Source organism: Artibeus jamaicensis, unplaced genomic scaffold, assembly GCF_021234435.1.
Source record: "Artibeus jamaicensis isolate MK-2021 breed Jamaican fruit bat unplaced genomic scaffold, CSHL_Jam_final contig_3126, whole genome shotgun sequence".
In the NCBI taxonomy this organism is placed as follows: domain Eukaryota; kingdom Metazoa; phylum Chordata; class Mammalia; order Chiroptera; family Phyllostomidae; genus Artibeus; species Artibeus jamaicensis.
In genome coordinates this window covers 18,383,286-18,402,304 of record NW_026521723.1, presented here as the reverse complement: position 1 = coordinate 18,402,304, position 19,019 = coordinate 18,383,286, and the positions used below count along the sequence as shown (strand labels likewise).

The window sequence follows — 19,019 nt, the reverse complement described above, 5'->3', positions numbered from 1 at the left end:
TCAAATAAGTTTTCCACTTGTCACTCTTCCTCTTCCCCTTCTGGTACCCCTATAATTTGGATGTTGGAACGTTTAAAGATGTCCTGGAGGTTCCTAAGCCTCTCCTCATTTTTTTTTGAGTTCTTGTTTCTTCATTCTTTTCTGTTTGGTTGTTTCTTTCTTTCTTCTAGTCCACTCCATTGATTTGAGTCCCAGTTTCCTTTCCATTACTATTGGTTCCCTGTGCATTTCCCTTCATTTCCCTTAGTTTAGCCTTCATATGTTCCTCTCATTTGTGACTAAAATCAACCAGTTCTGTGAGCTTCCTGATCACCAGTGTTTTGAACTGTGCATCTGATAGGTTAGCTATCTCTTGGACACTTAGAAGTATTGGCTTTGGGGCTTTGATTTGTTCTTCCATTTGAGCCACAATGTTTTGTCTGGTCATGCCTGTTATGTATGAGGTGCAGAGCCTCAGGTGTTCACCAGGGTGGGGTGACCCAGTAGCTGGGTTGTGATGCTGTATGTGGGGGCGGGGTCAGAGAGGGGCAATGGTGTTTGGTCTGCTCTCTCGGATTTCGGTCCCCTCTGCTGCTTCCCACAAGCAAACTGGGCCCCCTGGTGCTGACTCCTGGGTGTGTGGGCCTGTGCACCCTCCAGGACCCTGTGGGTTTCTCCAACAAACTTTCTGTGAGCCTGGGAGCTTCTCCCGGCACCTTGACCTGGAAAGTTTTTCCAATTGGTGCTTTTAGGCTTTAATTCCCAATGCTGGGGCCCTGGTTTGCATGGTCTGTCTCACTGCTAGCTCCTTCGTCTGGTTTATTGTGCACGAATGTGTGACCATGGTCAGCCAGCCACCTTGTGCCCCCACTAGGTTCGCTTGTTGCCACCCCATGCCTGGGATCTGCCAACCGCCGCCTGCGTGCCTGGGTTGGTCTGGCCACTTTTTCTGCATGACCCCTCTCCGCCAGCCACTGACTCTGCCCTCTTACCGGTCTGGCTGAATGGTTTATTGTTGTTGGACTTCCATACAGTTCAATTTTCTGTGTTTTGGTCGTGGTTTTGTTACTAAAACTTTGTTGTCTTTAAACTGGTTGTGCAAGGAGGCACAATGTTTCCACCTACGCCTCTATCTCACCCGGAAGTCCATTATTGCTTTAAATATATTATGACTTTCTGTTCATTTCTCCTCTTCTTTAGAGATTCCCATAATGGGAATGTTATTTCTTTTTATTGTATCCCTTAAGTCCCATTGGCTTTCTTCACACTTTTTAAGTTTTTTCTTTTTGATCCTCTAACTGGATAATTTCAAATGTCCTGTCTCCTAGGTAACTGATTTTTTCTTTTGCATGGTTGAGTCTGTTGTTGAAGCTTTCTGTTGAGTTCTTCAGTGCAGTCATTGAATTTGTAAGCTCTAGGATTTCTGTTGTTTTGATATTTGTATTTCTTTGTTGAACTTCTCATTTTGTTCTTCTCATTTTGTTTAGTTGTATGTTTGTGTTCTTGTAGTTTACTATACTTCTTAAAGAAGATTATTCTGAATTCTTTACCAGCTGTTTGTTTCTTTAGGGTCAGTTATTGGAGCTTTATTAGTTTCCTTTGATAGTGTCATGTTTACCTGATTTCTTTGTGATTATTGATTCTGTATGTTGGTTTCTGTGCATGTGAGTAAGCAGTTCCCTTTTCTAGACTTTACAGGTTCACTTTGGTAGAGGTAGTTCTTCACCAGTCAGCTCAGCTTGGTGTTCTGGATGTGTCAGCTGGTAATGTCCTTGGGACTGTAGGGTTTGCTGTCAGGGTCTATTTTGCAGAGAGGCGACTGCCCGTGCTTCGAAGTTGAAGGGGGGAGGGATGCTGCTGGCTGGGAACAGTTGAATGGGACTTCTATAGGGTAGCCTATGTGTGGGTTCTGTGGCTGCCTGGGTTCTCTGGACTGTCTTCGTCTTCCTAGACGATCAGGACTGGGTACTACACCCAGCAGTAGGTGTGACTGAATTAGCTTCCCTGCCCATGTAGGGTGACAGTACTGACTTTATAGCTGCCAGGGCTCTTTGTTTGGAATCTTGACTCAAGCAGAACTGTACCCAAGCTCCTGGCCTAGCAGGACTGCCTTTTTTGCTCTCCTCGTGGATAGTGCTATCAGCCAGGCTCCCCACTTGAGTGCTGCTGTGGTACACAACTTCCCAGGTATTAAGGCCAGACTTCCTGGTCAGGCAGGGCAGGGAGCTATGTGTAGCAGTGGGCAGGCTATGAATCAGCTCCCAGGTGGAGTAATAAATAGCTCCAATGCCTGCAAGGCTATTTGTGGTCTTGATTCGAGCTGACTTGTGCCCTGAGTTTCCTGGCAGAACAATGCCACTGGCTTTGCTCTGCAGATCATGAGGTCTGCTTGCTCTAGCATTGTGAGGCTGTGCAGTGTCCCGGTGTTCTGGCCACTGTTTCTGTTTGGGTGGGGCCTGGATATACACTGAGCAGTGGATGGGGCTATCTCTTAGCTCCCCTGCTCAGACCGGGTGGGTAGTGGAAAGTATATGCCTCTGTGTGTATGTGTGTGTGTGTGGGGGGGGGGTGGGGAGCGTTGGGGGAGGTGGTAGGGGACAGCAGGCTCCAGGGCAGAAAGGCTCTTCACATGAGATCCCAAATCAGGCACACCTGTATTCCACTACGTTCCCTGGCCAAACTACACTACTCTCTTGGCTCTGTTGATTAGCAAAGCCTCTGGGTTTAGACTATTGATTGGGTTTTATAGGTAGGACCTTGGTCTGCCAAGATCTGAGCACTGTTTGTTGCAAGCCCCAACCCCCTTCTGCGTCACAATCTGATTCCCAGTGTTCAAGCCCCGCAGATTCCACAGAGATCCTAGTGATGCAAGACCATAGTAATTCTCCCAAGAAGGGACTCACAGCACTCAATGTCCATGCGGGGCTCTTCTTCCTTCCTGGAGTAACCACAGGCTCAGGGGAGACCTCCCGCTGTGGTGCTGCGCTGGCCCGGGGAAGAGGCAGTGCAGTGAGCATGCAGCTGCTCCTCTTACCACCTAACTTGGCCCGTCTCAGTCTCCGCGGTGCAGGGGGTGCTCAGTCTCACCCCATGTTCTCGGGCTTTTTCAGTGGTATCTTGTCCTCGAATAGTTGTTAGTCCTTGTGACAGGGAGTGAAGTTAGGAATGAGCAAAGTCACACTATCTCAGTGACTGCCTCAATTATTATTGTTTTAAGCCAATAAGTTTGTAGTACTTTGTCTGCATTAGAAGAAATAGCTGCTTGTGGAGTTACTGATATTCAGGCCATTTGAGATACTCTAGGTGTGCAACTTGAAAAACTAAGTGAAGGCAAAAGTATCAACATAAATGAGGAAAATGATTGTGAAAAAAAGGATAAAAATGTCCTAAAGAAAGCAATGCCAGCAAAAAAAATTATTAATCTATAAATTTACTATAATTTCAAGCAGTCTCAACAGGGATTTTTTTAGATCAATATATCCTGAAACTCAACTAAAGAGAGAAAATCAATACCTATCAAACTTGAAAAAAGTCAAAGCTACCTATCACATATAAGGACATATTATAAAGGTTTAATAACCTAACAGTTTGACAATGACACATGAATAGACAGATTACTTGATAATTCAGAAAACAGACTTATCTGTATGTGTCTACATGAAACTGTCATTTTGTTAGTGGTGAAAAGTTGAGTCACTCAAAAATACTTTTGTGATGTTATCCATTTCTCAAAATATCAAGTTAAATCCCTATCCTCAAACTCCTGATGGGTTAAAAGCCGGATATAAAAAATAAACCTATGAAAGAAAAGAAGATATAAGAGAGTGTTTATTATTGTAGGGATGTAAAGGCCTTTAAAACAAAGGTCAAAGATAAAAAATTGTAAAAATGACTATATTACAAGGAAAAAAAGAAAAAAGTTCTCATGCAAAAGTGATACCACGAAGACACTGAACACTTTAACTTAGGGGCTTGGGCATGAATGGTAGAGAACCCGAAAGGCATCCATAGCCCACAGGAGCAAAGTTAGCAAGAGAGGACCACAGGGCCCTGCCCTGAGTGCCTAATGTAGACATGTGAAGAGTGAGTGACTGTAATTCAAAGAAAGTGAGGAAGTAAATGGATCCTCTCAGAAAATTCTTGAAGGGAGGCCTGGGTATCTTGATTTTATTGTATCTTTCTTTATATTTGTACTTGTAATAGAAAAACTAGGGTTAGTTTCTCGGTTTTTCATTTTTATATGGAACCAAAAGTAGGGAAATTGTGGTGATGGGAAATTTTTCCTTAGATAACTAGACAGATTTGGGAAAAAGATGATTAGTTGGCTAAGGCCACAGTGTAACCAGTATAAAGAAAGTTCCCAAAGGGGTATTAACTGCAGTTGAAAGCCAGAGGAGAGAGAGGAGCATGCACACTTTTCTAGGGAGCTCTCGGAGGCAGTGGGTTAGGTGGGTTAATGAAGGTTCATTATAACCACTAGGTGGTGGTATAAGCCCATAATAGCTTATTTTATTGGTACTGGGGATTGTTAGCCTGAGCTTTAAAGAGAGGAAGTGAGATATGAATGTTGTAAGTACATCTCATTCAGCCTCAGTTTATTATGCTGCCCAGTACTTACTTCACCAAAGATGAAATCAGTCCACACCCTCAAAAACTGTCTGTAAAATCTTCCAGTAAAAAATTATGTATCTCCCCAATTTGATGGAAATTTTGAATGGCTATTTCTGCCCTTTTGGAGTTTAGGGAATTTGTGTTTAGTTTTACTACTTTCTCTTTTTTAGTTCAAATATATATGGTGTACATTGCTCCCCCACCCCACCTCCCTGCCTTTTTAGAACAATTATACTTTGTAAAACCATGGTTCACGGCATTGCAAATGAGGGTCTTACCTCTGTCCATATTTAATCTTGGCAAATATCATTAGTAGTTCATGACATCATAACATAAGAGAGCATCTATGTACAAACATATACAATTTTATTGATATCTCTACAGACTACAAGAATTTTAAGTATAGTCACAATTGCTGAGTGCAACAGAAAAATAGTAATTTGTCATTTTCTGAAAAGATGCAAAAATTCTGAGGATGAAAGAAAGATACATCAATGATATCATCGGTTTCTTATTTCCTAGAGTAAAATATCACATAATTAAGTACTAAAAATTATAGGTTATTAGAGATTTTGATCCTGTGTGTACTTGTCCAAAACCACCACCTACTTTATTATCTGACTTTGCAGTGAGAAGGGTGGGCCAAAACTAAAGGGGAGCAGCGTGAGAGGAGAGGACTTGCTTGAATTTTCTCACTGTTATGGCCTCGGACGGCAGACTCTCCCTTTTTGAAGGCGAGAGCACTCTTTCAGGGCCCTGGAGGCCAGAGAGTGAGTTAAAGTCATTCTTCTCTCCTTAAACACAGTCCAGTTCCTAAGCAAACGAATCGGAGTGGCCCTGGGAGCTAAGACAACAAGGAAGAGTTGTTCTCCCACCTCACTAAGCTCAAATTCAAGAAAATATACCTATAGCAGAACAGGCACCTGGTACCCATTTCTCCCCCGAACAAAGAATGAATAATAAACTTGGACCTAATTTAGTAAATGATTGTTTTGAGCATTTCTATTATGAAACTATTGAGAATTAGTTTTCCACTTAGCTTTACATGCTGTTGAATTTCTTATGCTATTTCTGGTGTTTCGTGATGTCACATGTATAAAATAATCAAAGCCTAGGTGTTTGAATTGGAATAATTGATGGCCAAGTCATAAAGGAGAAAACCACAAAGAGTTGTTATTAAGAGTTAATGGGGCACCATCTGGTCAGAATTTGCACAGAACATTTGTTTTGGGTTGTGACACAAAATAAACAGCAGTCGAGCCATTACTGCATCTCCTACATCTCGCCTGCCCTGATCCCTCAGAAGTGGGGCCTGGGCACCAGCCCAGGTGAGCCAGCGGGTCTCCTTAGCTGGCCATGAAGCTGTGCTTATACAGTTCAGCTGGACACTGGAACCACCTTGGGGACTTTCAAAAATACTGATGTTTGGCTCCCACTCTGAGAGATTTTCATGTAATTGGGAATTTTAAAAGCTCCTTAGGTGATTCTTATGAACAGCCAAGGTTGAGAATCACTTCCCTGCCTAAGTATATAAATAAACACACCCTTCAGTGCTGTGGTTCCTCATCAAAGCCTTTTCCGCTTCACTCCGGCTTCCACGTTCCTCCCTAGCCCGACATCCTTGCCTCAGATCAGTACTTCCTCTCCCTTTCCCAAGTCAGACCTTACCTGGTGTGCATTTCATCCTTTCAGGGTTATGCTGTTTGTCAATACATACGCTAATCCTGCTACATGACAACCGTGCTCCCTGGAGTGGTGGTATCCCAACATACTGTGTACTGGCAAGTACTTCTGGCACTCGGGGCAGTGTGTGTATGACACAGTACCTCGTCACAAACCAGGCTGAGGCTACAAAGGGCCGAGGGGAGGACGCTGTGAAGGCTGCTGTGTTTCTCCCCCACAAGCCCCCATGCACAGAGCAGAGCCTGATGGGAGTCTCTGACTCCCTGTGGCACTGCCACCTCTGAATGAAAGTGGCCTAGTTAAGATGTCTGCCCACAAGGGCAAGAATAATCACACAGGTTTGCTCCTGGGTTGTCCCAGTGATCCTAAACCAAGAAGAGGATTTTTAGTTTACATTTCTAGACCCTCTTCCTTTTCCCTCTGCCAAACATCTTACCAATATCAATATCTCCAAGAGCTAATCCTAATTTTCTTCAACCAACCTAGGGCTTGTATGTTTTTTCTCCTTGTTCAAAGCAACGGTCCTCCCTTAATGCAGGTAGCTGACAAATTGTACCTTTAAAACCAGACACATGGGTCATGCGTACCCAGCAGTATACACGTTCCTTTACAACCCCTGAAGATCTTTGAGAAATAGAGACCTTGATTCTGATTTATTAGCTTGAGAATCATTCACAGGCTATAGATGAGATCTGAAAAACGTCTTTTTGACTGAGTTACAGGAACTCACTCAGTTATGTTGCCGTCCTTCCAAAGCTTGTCTGACAACAACCCTGATGGTGGCCAGGATGCTAAGTCTGTGTCTCAGCAACGTCTACGTAGGAAGCACAGTCAGTAGTGCTGCTTTCATAAGGAATTAAAATAAATGACAAATCAGTCATCTTTCTTCCAAACTCCAGGGTCAACGGATGATTTCAGGATAGGAATTATTGCTTATTATTAGAACGAGAAAAACAAACATGTCTAGCTTCCCACTGATGAACAGAATGCAAAGGCCCATTTTCTCCTGGGATAAGAAGGGCTCACCGCTTGAAGGAGTCAGAGGGAGACAAAGTCAACTCACAGACACCGGGTTTACAAGCCTCATTTTCTGACGCCACCTTGGCAGACAGAATGTAATTTTGATGGCAACTAGGCTCCAAGTCATTTTCTCTATCATTGTCCAAATTACTAAGAATATTTTTCTTATGTTCTAAGATAGAGGCAAGACATTTAAAGAGTAGATAAGAGATATTTAAAGAATTACATGGATCAATAGTACTCATTTGCCAAAGACAGTAGTGCTGATGGCGATGCTGATGGGAGGTGTGCGTGTGCACGCATGTGCTCGGGTGAGTGCAATGAATAGAAAAGTCCAAAGAGAAAAATCACATCCACATTAGATACTTATTATTGCTGTCTCTTTGAATTATAAAAATAATTTTGATACAGTAAAACCTCATTAATTTGTATTCCACTAATCAGGAACTTGTGGGATCAAGTTACCCTTACATTATGAAAGGGTTTATAAAAACAATATTGAAAGACACATTTAAAAAGAATCTCTTCTTTTCAAGCATTTCAGAAGCACCTGTTTACTTCCAATTGTGCTAACTTTTGATCTATTCATTAAAGCCAGAGTTTTAAGTACTTCTGTGAAACACTATCTTCTCCTTTTTGGTATTTTCTCTGTATGCTTTAAAATATTCTTTAACTATTATTTTTTTTACTGATTCATATAAGCTTTCTCCAAAATAGTATTTTATTGCATACTAAACCACACTTGTAATTTGGGGTATAATAATTTATCTTGTTAAGACACTGTGCACTTATGACATTCAATTTTATACAAGACATACATTATATTATATATTCACACTTAGCCTGTCTTTAAGCAATGTGGAGCAGTGGCTCGCATTTGGGAGCAGTTTGGTCAATGGGTGGAGACATTCGTGACTGTCATCACTCAGGGGCGGCTATTGGCATCTGGTACCCAGAGGCCAGGGATGCTGCTGAACATGCTGCGGTGCAAGGACAGCGGCCGCAGTGAGGATGCTGTGAGCAGCGCCGCCGCGGAGGGTCCTCCTAGAGAACAAGTCGCCTCATGTCCTATTGGGCCTTCACAACAGCCACTGAACTTAATGCCACTTCGAACTGAGTTTCATTGTTCCTAAAATAAACTAACATTTTAGGTTTTTTTATGTTTTTAAAAATATAGAAATGGTAAATTATCTGTTCAGAAAAATCAGAAAACTGGGTCCTTGAAACTGATAGTGCACTGCCATCTATTAGTGTTCCCCAAATCCTAGTCTCCGGTTTCTTTGATATTTTTACTATATAATTTTATGAATCATGTTGTATTTCCAAGTCAGGTTTTGTTACCCTAAGGCTGTTCAAAGGAGTCTGGAGAGATTCATGGAGAGGGTTTTATGAGAAATCAGAAGAAGTCAAGGACACTGAGAAATGCCATCCAGGTTCACGTTTGCTGCTTCTTTCAAACATCGTTGCTCTTCTCAAAATTACTAAGAATATTTAAAGGAAGTACCACTTCAAACAAATTCACTAAAAATAAAAAAAAAATCTAAAAAACCCAAGAAATATTCAATACTATTTTGGCTATTAAAATAAAATGGCCTTCAGGAAAATGGTGGTTTCTTGAAACACAGATCTATATATCTAGTAAGCTGTTGGTTAATTGAAGTTCAATAAACCAAAGTCATTAATTCTTTAAAAAAATTCTTTTTGAAGGAGCAACATACTATAGGATGGGTCCTGGCATTGGCATACATTGATTTCTATGACTTTTGACTCCTAGACTTTTGTTAAATAGAGATAGTAGGTGTGTTTGTTTTTTGCCTCTAGTTGTCTGCTGAGTTGTGAGAGATGCCTTTAACCCTGTTAAGGATATTATTTATTTCATTTTGAAAACAGTTTTTAATAAGGAAAAGGTATTTGATATTTATTGATAGAATCCTCTGGTTTATGACAAAGTTATTTTGTATCATTCAACTCTCTGTGTATTTCTGTTGCGCATTATGGTGACTGAGGCCAACATTAGCAAAAACATGACCATATTTTATAAAGGTTTTCAGTAAGTACTGAACCGAAATTATTTTCTAATGAAAGCCCTTGTTAGTCAGAAATGTAGTAAATCAGAATCTCTTTCCCAAAACATTAACTGAGGTTTTACTGAATCATGCTAAAGAGAATGACCAGTTTGGTCTGTGTCAGGATGCAAGAGCACCTTTGGATTGAAGACCCCACTGGGTTTGAACAGTAATATACTGTGTAACTGGCAGACAAGGATACAAATGGAGCATTAAAAATGTATCACTTTAGAAACAAACCAGAGCGTGTGAAATCAGTTCTCAAAGCTAACTGCGTTGTTCTTGTTTCTTGTAATCTACTTTCCCCAAACCTGTCAGTCAACTCCCTTGCAGAGAGCAAAACTAGGCTGAAAAAATGCTTTGAGGTGTCCCAGCCCTGCACGGTTTGTGACTAAAAATAGCAACTTGTCCTGAAAGTGATAGAAATGGAAATAATTGTGTTAGAAATGACTTACTGTACCACCAATACTTGGTTATGACTGAGAATGTGAATGATGTCAGATACTACGGAGTGGGAGGAATGTCAGTCAGACTTTTGCCATCAGAATTTCATAATGTTTTAGTATAATTAAAGTTACAGATGAGAAGAACATTTGGTTTGGTTTTCTTTTCCTTTTCAGATGGGTATGACAAATGTACTTGAAATGCACTGATAATTTCTAATGCAGATTTTTAAAACTGTCAGGTGTGGCCCATTTTATAAAAATAGTTTACCATTAATCTTTTTTTCTTCTATCACAACATGCTTTTTTTCTTTTCCTCTTAGGATGTTAATTTATCATGCAAAGGTTTTTTTTTCATTAAGTGCATTAATGATTTTGTTTGTACAGGGTTTTTTCAAATCAGAAGAACTCCCCGTAGTTCCTAAATATAAATCCTTAGCAAATGACATGCCAAGATGATACCTCCATTCCACGTGGGAAAAGGCAGACTCAGCCATACCTCGGGATTCTAACCAGGGTTCCAGACTTTCAGTTGTACAGTGTCTCTGATAAGTCTCTCATGATAACTTCAGATGGACTGTAATGGAACATTTTGTAGAAGAAACTGGCTTCTAGCAGTTGGATAGTGATGCTGGGAAGAGGTTTGGTTTCCCTGAATCATGGTTTCTCAGAGCAGCCCCAGCTTCTTTAGAAGTTTAGAACTGGTACCATTTCTTATCCTTATATTTCAGCATTAACTGCAAAGAAAAAATAGTCACCATTAGATGTTTAAAAATCTCCAAAAGTACTAATCAAACAAGGCCCTAATAAGTTAATCATGAATATCGCAGTGTATCTTTTATAAAATGTCCTTAATTTTGTAAAACAATGGAAAGGTTTTTTTAGAAAAACAAATCAAGCTGTAAAGACTCAGCTGACAGGAAATCACTTTTAATGACTGAGACACAAAGGTGCGTGTAGCTCTCAGCCGTCACGTCCCTCGCACCTTCCAGGACGAGCACATGCCTGCCTGAGCACCAGGGTAGCGCATGACGTGCAAGATGCATCCGACCTATCAGCACAAACGGGTCATGCGCTTTTGAGTTACCCCCGAAGATAATGAAGTGTCAGTGTGTTACAGTATTTTCTAAAAAGCACTTTTCTCCCAAATGCTGGGGGAATGATGATAATACTTATGCTGTAATGAGGTTCAGGTTACCTTGCCTCTGGCACAGGATGTTACAGCTGCGTCTCTGTTTAAGCTTTCTTGCGCAGAGCCTAAATGTTTCCAATTATTACTGTTTGAAGATGTCTGTATTTTCATAGGCAGTTTACCTCATGTGCATGTTTGGAAAATGCTTCCGCACTGGTCATCATGCCCGCGGTTTTCTCCTCCAGCTCTCCTAGCCTCTGCCCTCGCTCGTCCAGTGCGATCCGTGCGCGAGTCAGCTCTCCCATCACCCCGCCGGCGGCGCCTTTCACCCCTTCGATGCCACCGGGCCCAGGAATGTGTTGCGCTAGGCTGCGGGATGCTTTTCCTGCTGAAGCTTCCCCAACTGGGAATTCAAGCCATACCAATTTAAAACATTTGTCAGTCATTCAAATAGTTACAGTCAAGTTTATCACTGAAGTAGTTATATTAAATTCTACTGCCATAATTCTCCTATAAGAGACATATTTGACTCTATCATAGATTTGGAGATATTAGCAACCCAAGAAAAATGTCTACAAAAGAGACTGTGTAGACAGTCTCTTCCTTGCACAACCAAAAGGAGGACAACAACCCATCTGAAATCAATAAGCAACCAAAAGTGCCAGAAAATCAAACTGCATAGAACTGCAACCACCAAGGAACTAAAGAAAAAAACCAATCGGAACAACCTGACCAGGAAGGTGGTGGGCCCAGCCTGCCGACTCAGAAATACGGAGGGGACACCAGAACATTGGGGCTGCCCAGCTTAAGGGGACTCAGAGGTGGCTGTGGGTTACAGCTGGGGTTGCGGTGGTAGAACAAACTCCCAGTCTCACAGAAGAGTCTGAGAGTCTATTGAAAAGGGCCCTAGAGAGGAGGAGGGAGCCATTCCCTGCCTGGCCCCTCCCCCACAGGCAGTGCAACAGCGCGGCAAGGGGGGCTGCCCTGCCCTGGCCAATACCTAAAGCCCCGCCCCCTTACAACTTACCAGCTGCTCCAAGACAAAGAAATATGGCCCAAATGAAAGATAGTAGAGCCTCAGAATAAGAGCTAAGCGAGGAGGAGATCGCCAACCTATCTGATGGAGAATTGAAAGCCCTGGTAATCAAAATACTCACAGATATGATTGAACTTGGTCAAAAAATGAAAAAAACAAATGAAGAAAACCCAAAGTGAAATAAAGCAAAATATTCAGGGAACCAACAGTGACAGGAAGGAAACCAGGACTCAAAGCAATGATTCAAAATAAATGGAAAAAATAAACATCCATCCAGATCAAAATGAAGAATCAAGAATTTGAAAAAGTGAAGAGACTCTTCCAAACTTCTGGGACAACCTAAAATGTTCTAATATCCAAATTATAGGGGTACCAGAGGAGAACAGGAACAGCAAGAAATTGAAAACTTATTTGAATAAATAATGAAGAAAAACTTCCCCAATCTGGTGAAGGAAATAGACTTCCAGCAAGTCCAGGAACCTCACAGACTCCCAAAGAAGTTGGACCCAAAGAAGAACACACCAAGGCATGTCATTAAGTTACCCAAGATTAAAGACAAAGAGAGAATCCTAAAAGGAGCAAGAGGAAAGGAGAGAGTTACCTACAGAGGATTTCCCAATACAATATCAGCTGATTTCTCAAAAGAAATCTTTCATGCAAGAAGGGGCTGGAAAGAAGTATTCAAAGTCATGAAAGGCAAGGACCTACATCCAAGATTACTCTATCCAGCAAAGCTATCATTTAGAATGGAAGGGCAGATAAAGTGCTTCTCAGATAAGGTCAAGTTAAAGGAGTCCATCATCACCAAGCTCTAATTATATTAAATGTTAAAGGGACTTATCTAAGAAAAAAAAGATACGGGCTTCCAGCCAAGATGGAGGCATAGGTGGAAACATTGTGCCTCCTCGCACAACCAAGTTTAAAGACAACAAAGTTTTAGTAACAAAAACGCAAGCAAAACACAGAGCTGTATGGAAGTTTGACAACAACGAGCCATTCAGCCAGACTGGTAAGAGGGGTGGAGTCAGTGCTGGCAGAGCAGGGTCGCACAGGAAAAATCAGCTGGACTGACCCAGGAGTGCAGGCGGTATTTGGCAGATCCCAGGCATGGGGTGGCAATGGGCAGATCCAGTGGGGGTGCAAGGCGGCTTGCTGACCATGGTCACACATTCACGTGCAGATAAACCAGGCAAAGGAACAAGCAGTGAGACAGACTGCGCAGGCTAGGGCCCCAGCGACAGGAATTAAAGCTTAAAAGCACCAATTGGAGAAACTTTTGGGGTCGAGGTGCTGGGTGAAGCTCCCAGGCTCACAGAGAGTTTGTTGGAGAGACCTACAGGGTCCTGGAGGGTGCACAGGCCCACACACCCGGCACCAGGAGGGCCAGGTTTGCTTGTGGAGCAGGGGAGGCCGAAATCAGAGAGAGAGCGTGGAGCAAGTGCCATTGCCCCTCTCTGACCCTGCCCCCACATACAGAGTCACAACCCAGTGATTGGGTTGCCCCGCCCTGGTGAACACCTAGGGCTCCACACCTTACTACGTAACAGGTACATAACAGACCAAAACATTATGGCTCAAGAAGAACAGCTCAAACCCCACAGCCAATACTTTAAAGCAACAAAGAGATAGCTAACCTATCAGATGCACAGTTCAAAACACTGGCGATCAGGATGCTCAAAGAACTGGTTGATTTTAGTCACAAATTAGAAGAACATATGAAGGCTAAACTAATTGAAATGAAGGGAAATGCACAGGAAACCAACAGTGATGGAAAAGGAAAGTGGGACTCAAATCAAGGGAGTGGACCAGAAGGAAGAAAAAAATGACCAAAAAGAAAAGAATGAAGAAACAAGAATTCAAAAAAAGGAGAAGAGACTTAGGAACCTCCAGGACATCTTTAAATGTTCTAACATCCAAATTATAGGGGTACCAGAAAGGGGTCCCCAAATTATAGGGGAAGAGAAAGAGCAACAAATAGAAAACTTATCTGAACAAATAATAAAGGACAACTTCCCCAATCTGGCAAAGGAAATAGACTTCCAGGAAATTCAGGAAGCTCAGAGAGTCCCAAAGAAGTTGGACCCAGGAAGGAACACACTAAGGCACATCATCATTATATTAGCCAAGATTAAAATGAAGGAGAGAATTCTAGAAGCAGCAAGAGATAAGGGGACAGTCACCTACAAAGGACTTCCCATCAGACTGTCAGCTGATTTCTCAAAAGAGATCTTCCAGGCAAGAAGGGGCTGGAGAGAAGTATTTCAAGTCATGACATCCAAAGACCTACATCCAAGATTGCTCTATCCAGCAAAGCTTTCATTTAGAATGGAAGGGCAGATAAAGTGCTTCTCAGATAAGGTCAAGTTCAAGGAGTTCATCATTACCAAGCCCTTATTATATGAAGTGTTAAAGGGACTTATCTAATAAAAAGAAGAAAAAAAATATGAACAGTGAAAGGACAGCAAACTCACAGTTATTAACACACCTAAAACAAAAGCAGTCTAAGAGGACAGATAGATCAGGAGTGGAACCATAGAAATGGAGATCACATGGAGGGTTAGCCACAGGGGAGTGGGAGGAGGAGAAGGGGGGAGAAGGTACAGTGAACAAGTAGCATAGACAGTAGGTAGAAAATAGATAGGGGGGAGGGTGAGAATAGTATGGGAAATATAGAATCTAAAGAACTTGTGACACATGAACATAAACTAAAGAGGGGTATGTTGGGGGAGGGGGTGTGCAGGGTGGAGGGGAATGAAGGGGGGAAATAGGACAACTGTAATGGCATAATCAATAAAATATATTTAAATAAAAGAAAAAGATAAAAAATATGAATAGTAAAATGACAACACACTCACAACTATCAACAGATGAACCTATACGAAAAGAAAAACAATGGAAACAAAAACTAAGCAAACAACCAGAACAGAAACAGAATCAGAAAAGTGGAGATCATATGGAGGGATTTTGGTGGGGAGGAGGGAGGGAGGAATAGAGGGGAGAAGGTGCATGGAAGAAGAAGCATGGTTAGCAGGCATAAGGTAGACGGGGAGAGATAAAAAATGGTATAGGTAGAAAGAATTTAGATGGGGGAGGGCAAGAGTAGTGTGGGAAATGTAGAAGCTAAAGAACTTACGACACATGGTCATGAACTAAAGGGGGGAATGTGGGTGGGAGGGGGTATTCAGGGAGGAGGGATATGAAGTGGGGGAAATGGGACAACTGTAATAGCATATCAATAAAATATATTAAAATGGTATAGGAAACAGAGGACTCACAGAGTTTATATGCACAGTTCATGGACATGGACTAAGAGGGGGGAATGCTGGAGGGTTGGGGGGCAGGGTGGGGGAATACAGGGAAAAAAGTTGGGAAAATTATAACAGTATAGTCAATAAAAACTATTAAATACAAAAAACCAAAAGCAACTGTGAGAGATATTGTTGCCATAGCCTTTTCTATGTGTGTGGATTCCATACAATATGGCACAATTACATTTTGGGGTTATTTTTTAATTACAGTTGATATACAAAATTATATTAGTTTCAAGGGTACAATGTAGTGATTTCCCATTTATATATACCTCATGGAGTGATCATCCTGATAAATCTTGTATTCTGAATACAGAATCTGGTTTTTAGCAGTGGTTAAAAGGCAGACCGATTCAAAACTGTGTTTTTTCCAGACTTTAGTAATTGAATGTCTTTACCATGCTTGCAGGCATGGCAAAGACATTTACCACGCAAATTACACATCTATTAGCTCACTCATTATTTGTGTGAACTTTACTTTCTGTTTTTGTTATGCTACTTCCTAATACAAACTGATCCGTTTTATTCAAAAGCAAAATAATCTAGTCTAGAATTTGAAGTCACATATTACATTAAGTTACACACACACACATACACAGGTATTCTGCTTTGTGATACAAATTTATGATCAGGAGTTGACTTACAGAGCTCTTCTCTATCAAATGTCTGTCCACTTCCACCGAACAGTCCCTTTAGAAAACCTCTGTTTTGAGCTTCTGGTGTTTCTATGGGAGTAAACAAATCTCCCAGCATGTCCTGTATCAAATAAAGTAAATAAATCAATAGATCAAAAGGAAACACTGAGATTGTTAGAGCACATTGTGAAAAGACAGTTTTGTTTTTTTTTTACTGTTGTTCAAGTGCAATTGCTTCCATTTTTGCCCCACCCATCCCTGCCTCCCACCCTCGATCCTACCCCCCCTTGGCTTTTTCCATGTGTCCTTTATACATGTTCCTGGATGGCCATTCCCCTATTTTACCCCATTATCCTTCTCTCCCCTCTCCTCTGATTACTGTCAGTTTGTTCTTTATTTCAGTGTCTCTGGTTATATTTTGCTTGCTTGTTTTTGTTGATCAAAAAAACTAAAAATGGAACTGCTTTTGACCCAGCAATTCCACTGCTGGGACTATACCCTAAGAATCCTGAAACACTAATTCAAAGAACCTATGCACCCCAATGTTCATAGCAGCACAATGTACAATAGCCAAGTGCTGGAAGCAACCTAAGTGCCCACCAGTAAATGAGTGGCTAAAAAAACTGTGGTATATTTACATGATGTAATTCTATGCAACAGAGAGAAAGAAGGAGCTCGTTGTACCCTTTGCAACAGCATGGATGGAACTGGAGAGCACTATGCCAAGTGAAAGAGCGAGGTGGTGAAAGACAAATACCACATGATCTCACCTATATGTACAAAGACAGTTTACTTTCCATATTTTCCTGGTGATTTTTTCTTTCCCCCAGTTTACTATACTTAGTTTATTCCCTTTTTTGTCCTATTACATTTTTTCCATGACTTTCCACATCTCATTAAACCTAGCATAAAAACACCCAGGTTTAAGCACTTCTTCAGGTTTTTATTTCCTTATGAAGATTCCCATGTCATGTAAAACTTACATTCAATAAATTTGTATGCTTTTCCCTCGTTAATTGTTTTTTGTTACAGGAGTCCCAGCCAACAGCTTGGAAGGCTTGAGGAAGATGGTGTTTTTCCTTCCCTACACGAGTTTGAAGGAGTTCCTTGTTGGTTAGGTTTTGTTTCATGTATACCTATAATTGAGCTGCTGGTTCCGGCATTGGAAACTACAAGATATTCCCAATCACAAGCAAGTGGGAAATTGCTGGTGATTCCTGCTTTGCTCCCGGTTCCATCTCTGGCATTTCTTTCTCCTTTTCCATGCCTTCTTTAATAACTGACATCCTAAAATTTTCATTTTTCTGTGCTCTTTTTCCTTATATACTCCGAAAGCAAGGGAAGATAATATATTCACTTTAGGGTTAATTTTCACCTGATCAATGACTGTCAAGCTAGACTTTTGGTCTTTTTCAATTACTGTAGCCTCTGTGTTCCTAATCTGTCTCCTAAACCAAGCAAGGACTGCCCTGTGAAATGGGAAGCCTTTGGTGGTTCCTGGAGAAAGGTTGGATTTATTTTTATATCAACTACAAAATTATTAAATGGCTCGAAATAATTTAAATGGGTCAAATAGGCAGCCACTACCTGGTGAGGTGCAATTGTTCTCAATATTTGGCATGCTTTAGAATAACTGACGAAAAATCTTGTTTGAAACACTGGTGCTCAGGTCTTATTCCATGCATACCAAATCAGAATCTACAAAGACATGCTCTGGTTATCTATATTTTAAATTTGTTCTCCAAATCTTTCTAAAGCCAATCAAAATTTAAGAACTATCAATATGGAGAAAGGAACTACAACTAGAAAAATCAGGACATCTGTGAGCTAATACCAGTTTGCTTGTGAACTTGCAGTGTGACTTCATCTTCATCTCCTCCCCTCATCTCTGCTCCCCAGACCAGCACTCTTCCTTAATCCTTTCTCTTTGGGAATGGCAGTGGCAGTACATCATCTAATTAGTTCCCCAAGCCAGAAACCCAGAAATAGTTATTAATTTCTCCCTTTCTCTCACTCCTTCCTCTAATAACTCTCCAATCCAACTGATTATACTTCTAGTGTATTGAATTTTCTAACTTTTCTCCTCCCTCACTGCTGGCTGCTGTATTTCAAGTCACTGTTATTTGGGGCATTAATTATTTTTAAAAAGCCTCCTAACTGTTCTCTCTACCTTCAGTCTTAATTCCTCAAAACCAATTACTATACTGCAACCAGAATATAAATTTCAATAAACAAATTTGCTAAACCCTTTAAAGATTTTTTTTTAAAATTTATTTTGAGAGAGAGGGGAAAGAAGAAAGAGAGGGAGAGAAACAATGATGTGAAAGAGACACATGGATCAGTTGCCTCCCACAGGCCCCCAACCACCACCCCAACCCAGGCACATGCCCCGACCATGGGAATCAAATAGGCACCTTTTGCCCCATGGGATGATGCCCAACCCACTGAGCCACACCAGCCTGGGCCAAATTTTCCAAATCTTTTAAATGACTTCCTATTGCCCTTGGGATAAATGCCACATTCCTTAATGAGCTTACAAGGTGCTTCAAGATCTATTCTTGACTAATTCTCTATCACCATCCCTCCACTCTTTTCATTCCGAATTCTGAACTTTGTTGGCAGTTTCCCAAACTGCTGGGCTTTCTCATGGCAATACTTAGTCAAGAGTATCATGATGGCCCTGACTGCTGCAGCTCAGTGGGTTGGGCATCATTCTGCTAACCAAAGGTCACAGGTTTGACTCTTGTCAGGGGCACATGCTTTCGTTGTTGGCCAGGTTCCATGTTGGGAGTGAGCAAAAGGCAACCATCGCTGTTTCCCTCTCTTCTCCCTCCTTTCAGCCCTCTCTTTTAAAAGAATCTTTTAAAAAAAGAATAAATTTACCATTTCCATCCCCAGCCATCCATTCCCATGGGTAACTCCTATTCCCCCTTCATAATCCTTTCTAACTAGCCCCTCCCTCTGTTCCTCGGCCTGGGTGCCCCCTCTTACACGTCTCCCCAAACTGGCATGGCCATGTATAGACAGCATGTCCAGAGAGAATTGTAGTTGTCGGTTTGCTTCTCTCTCCCTCCACACTTGAAGATAGGGATTGTATCTTGTTTAT

At 41.5% G+C, this 19,019-nt stretch overlaps 1 protein-coding gene across 3 annotated transcripts in view; it reads right to left on the bottom strand.

The window, feature by feature from the left end:
• Nucleotides 1–4,977: 4,977 nt before the first annotated feature.
• Nucleotides 4,978–19,019, bottom strand: part of STXBP5L (syntaxin binding protein 5L) — a 348,094-nt gene continuing 334,052 nt past the window's right edge. For all 3 annotated transcript variants that reach the window (XM_053663152.1, XM_053663154.1, XM_053663153.1), the window contains 3 exons: nucleotides 15,923–16,034; nucleotides 11,117–11,337; nucleotides 4,978–10,539 (listed from right to left, as the gene is read on the bottom strand). In XM_053663152.1, the coding sequence (XP_053519127.1) occupies nucleotides 10,498–10,539; nucleotides 11,117–11,337; nucleotides 15,923–16,034 (375 nt within the window). In that variant the 3' untranslated portion in view covers nucleotides 4,978–10,497. The remainder of the gene's footprint in view (nucleotides 10,540–11,116; nucleotides 11,338–15,922; nucleotides 16,035–19,019) is intronic.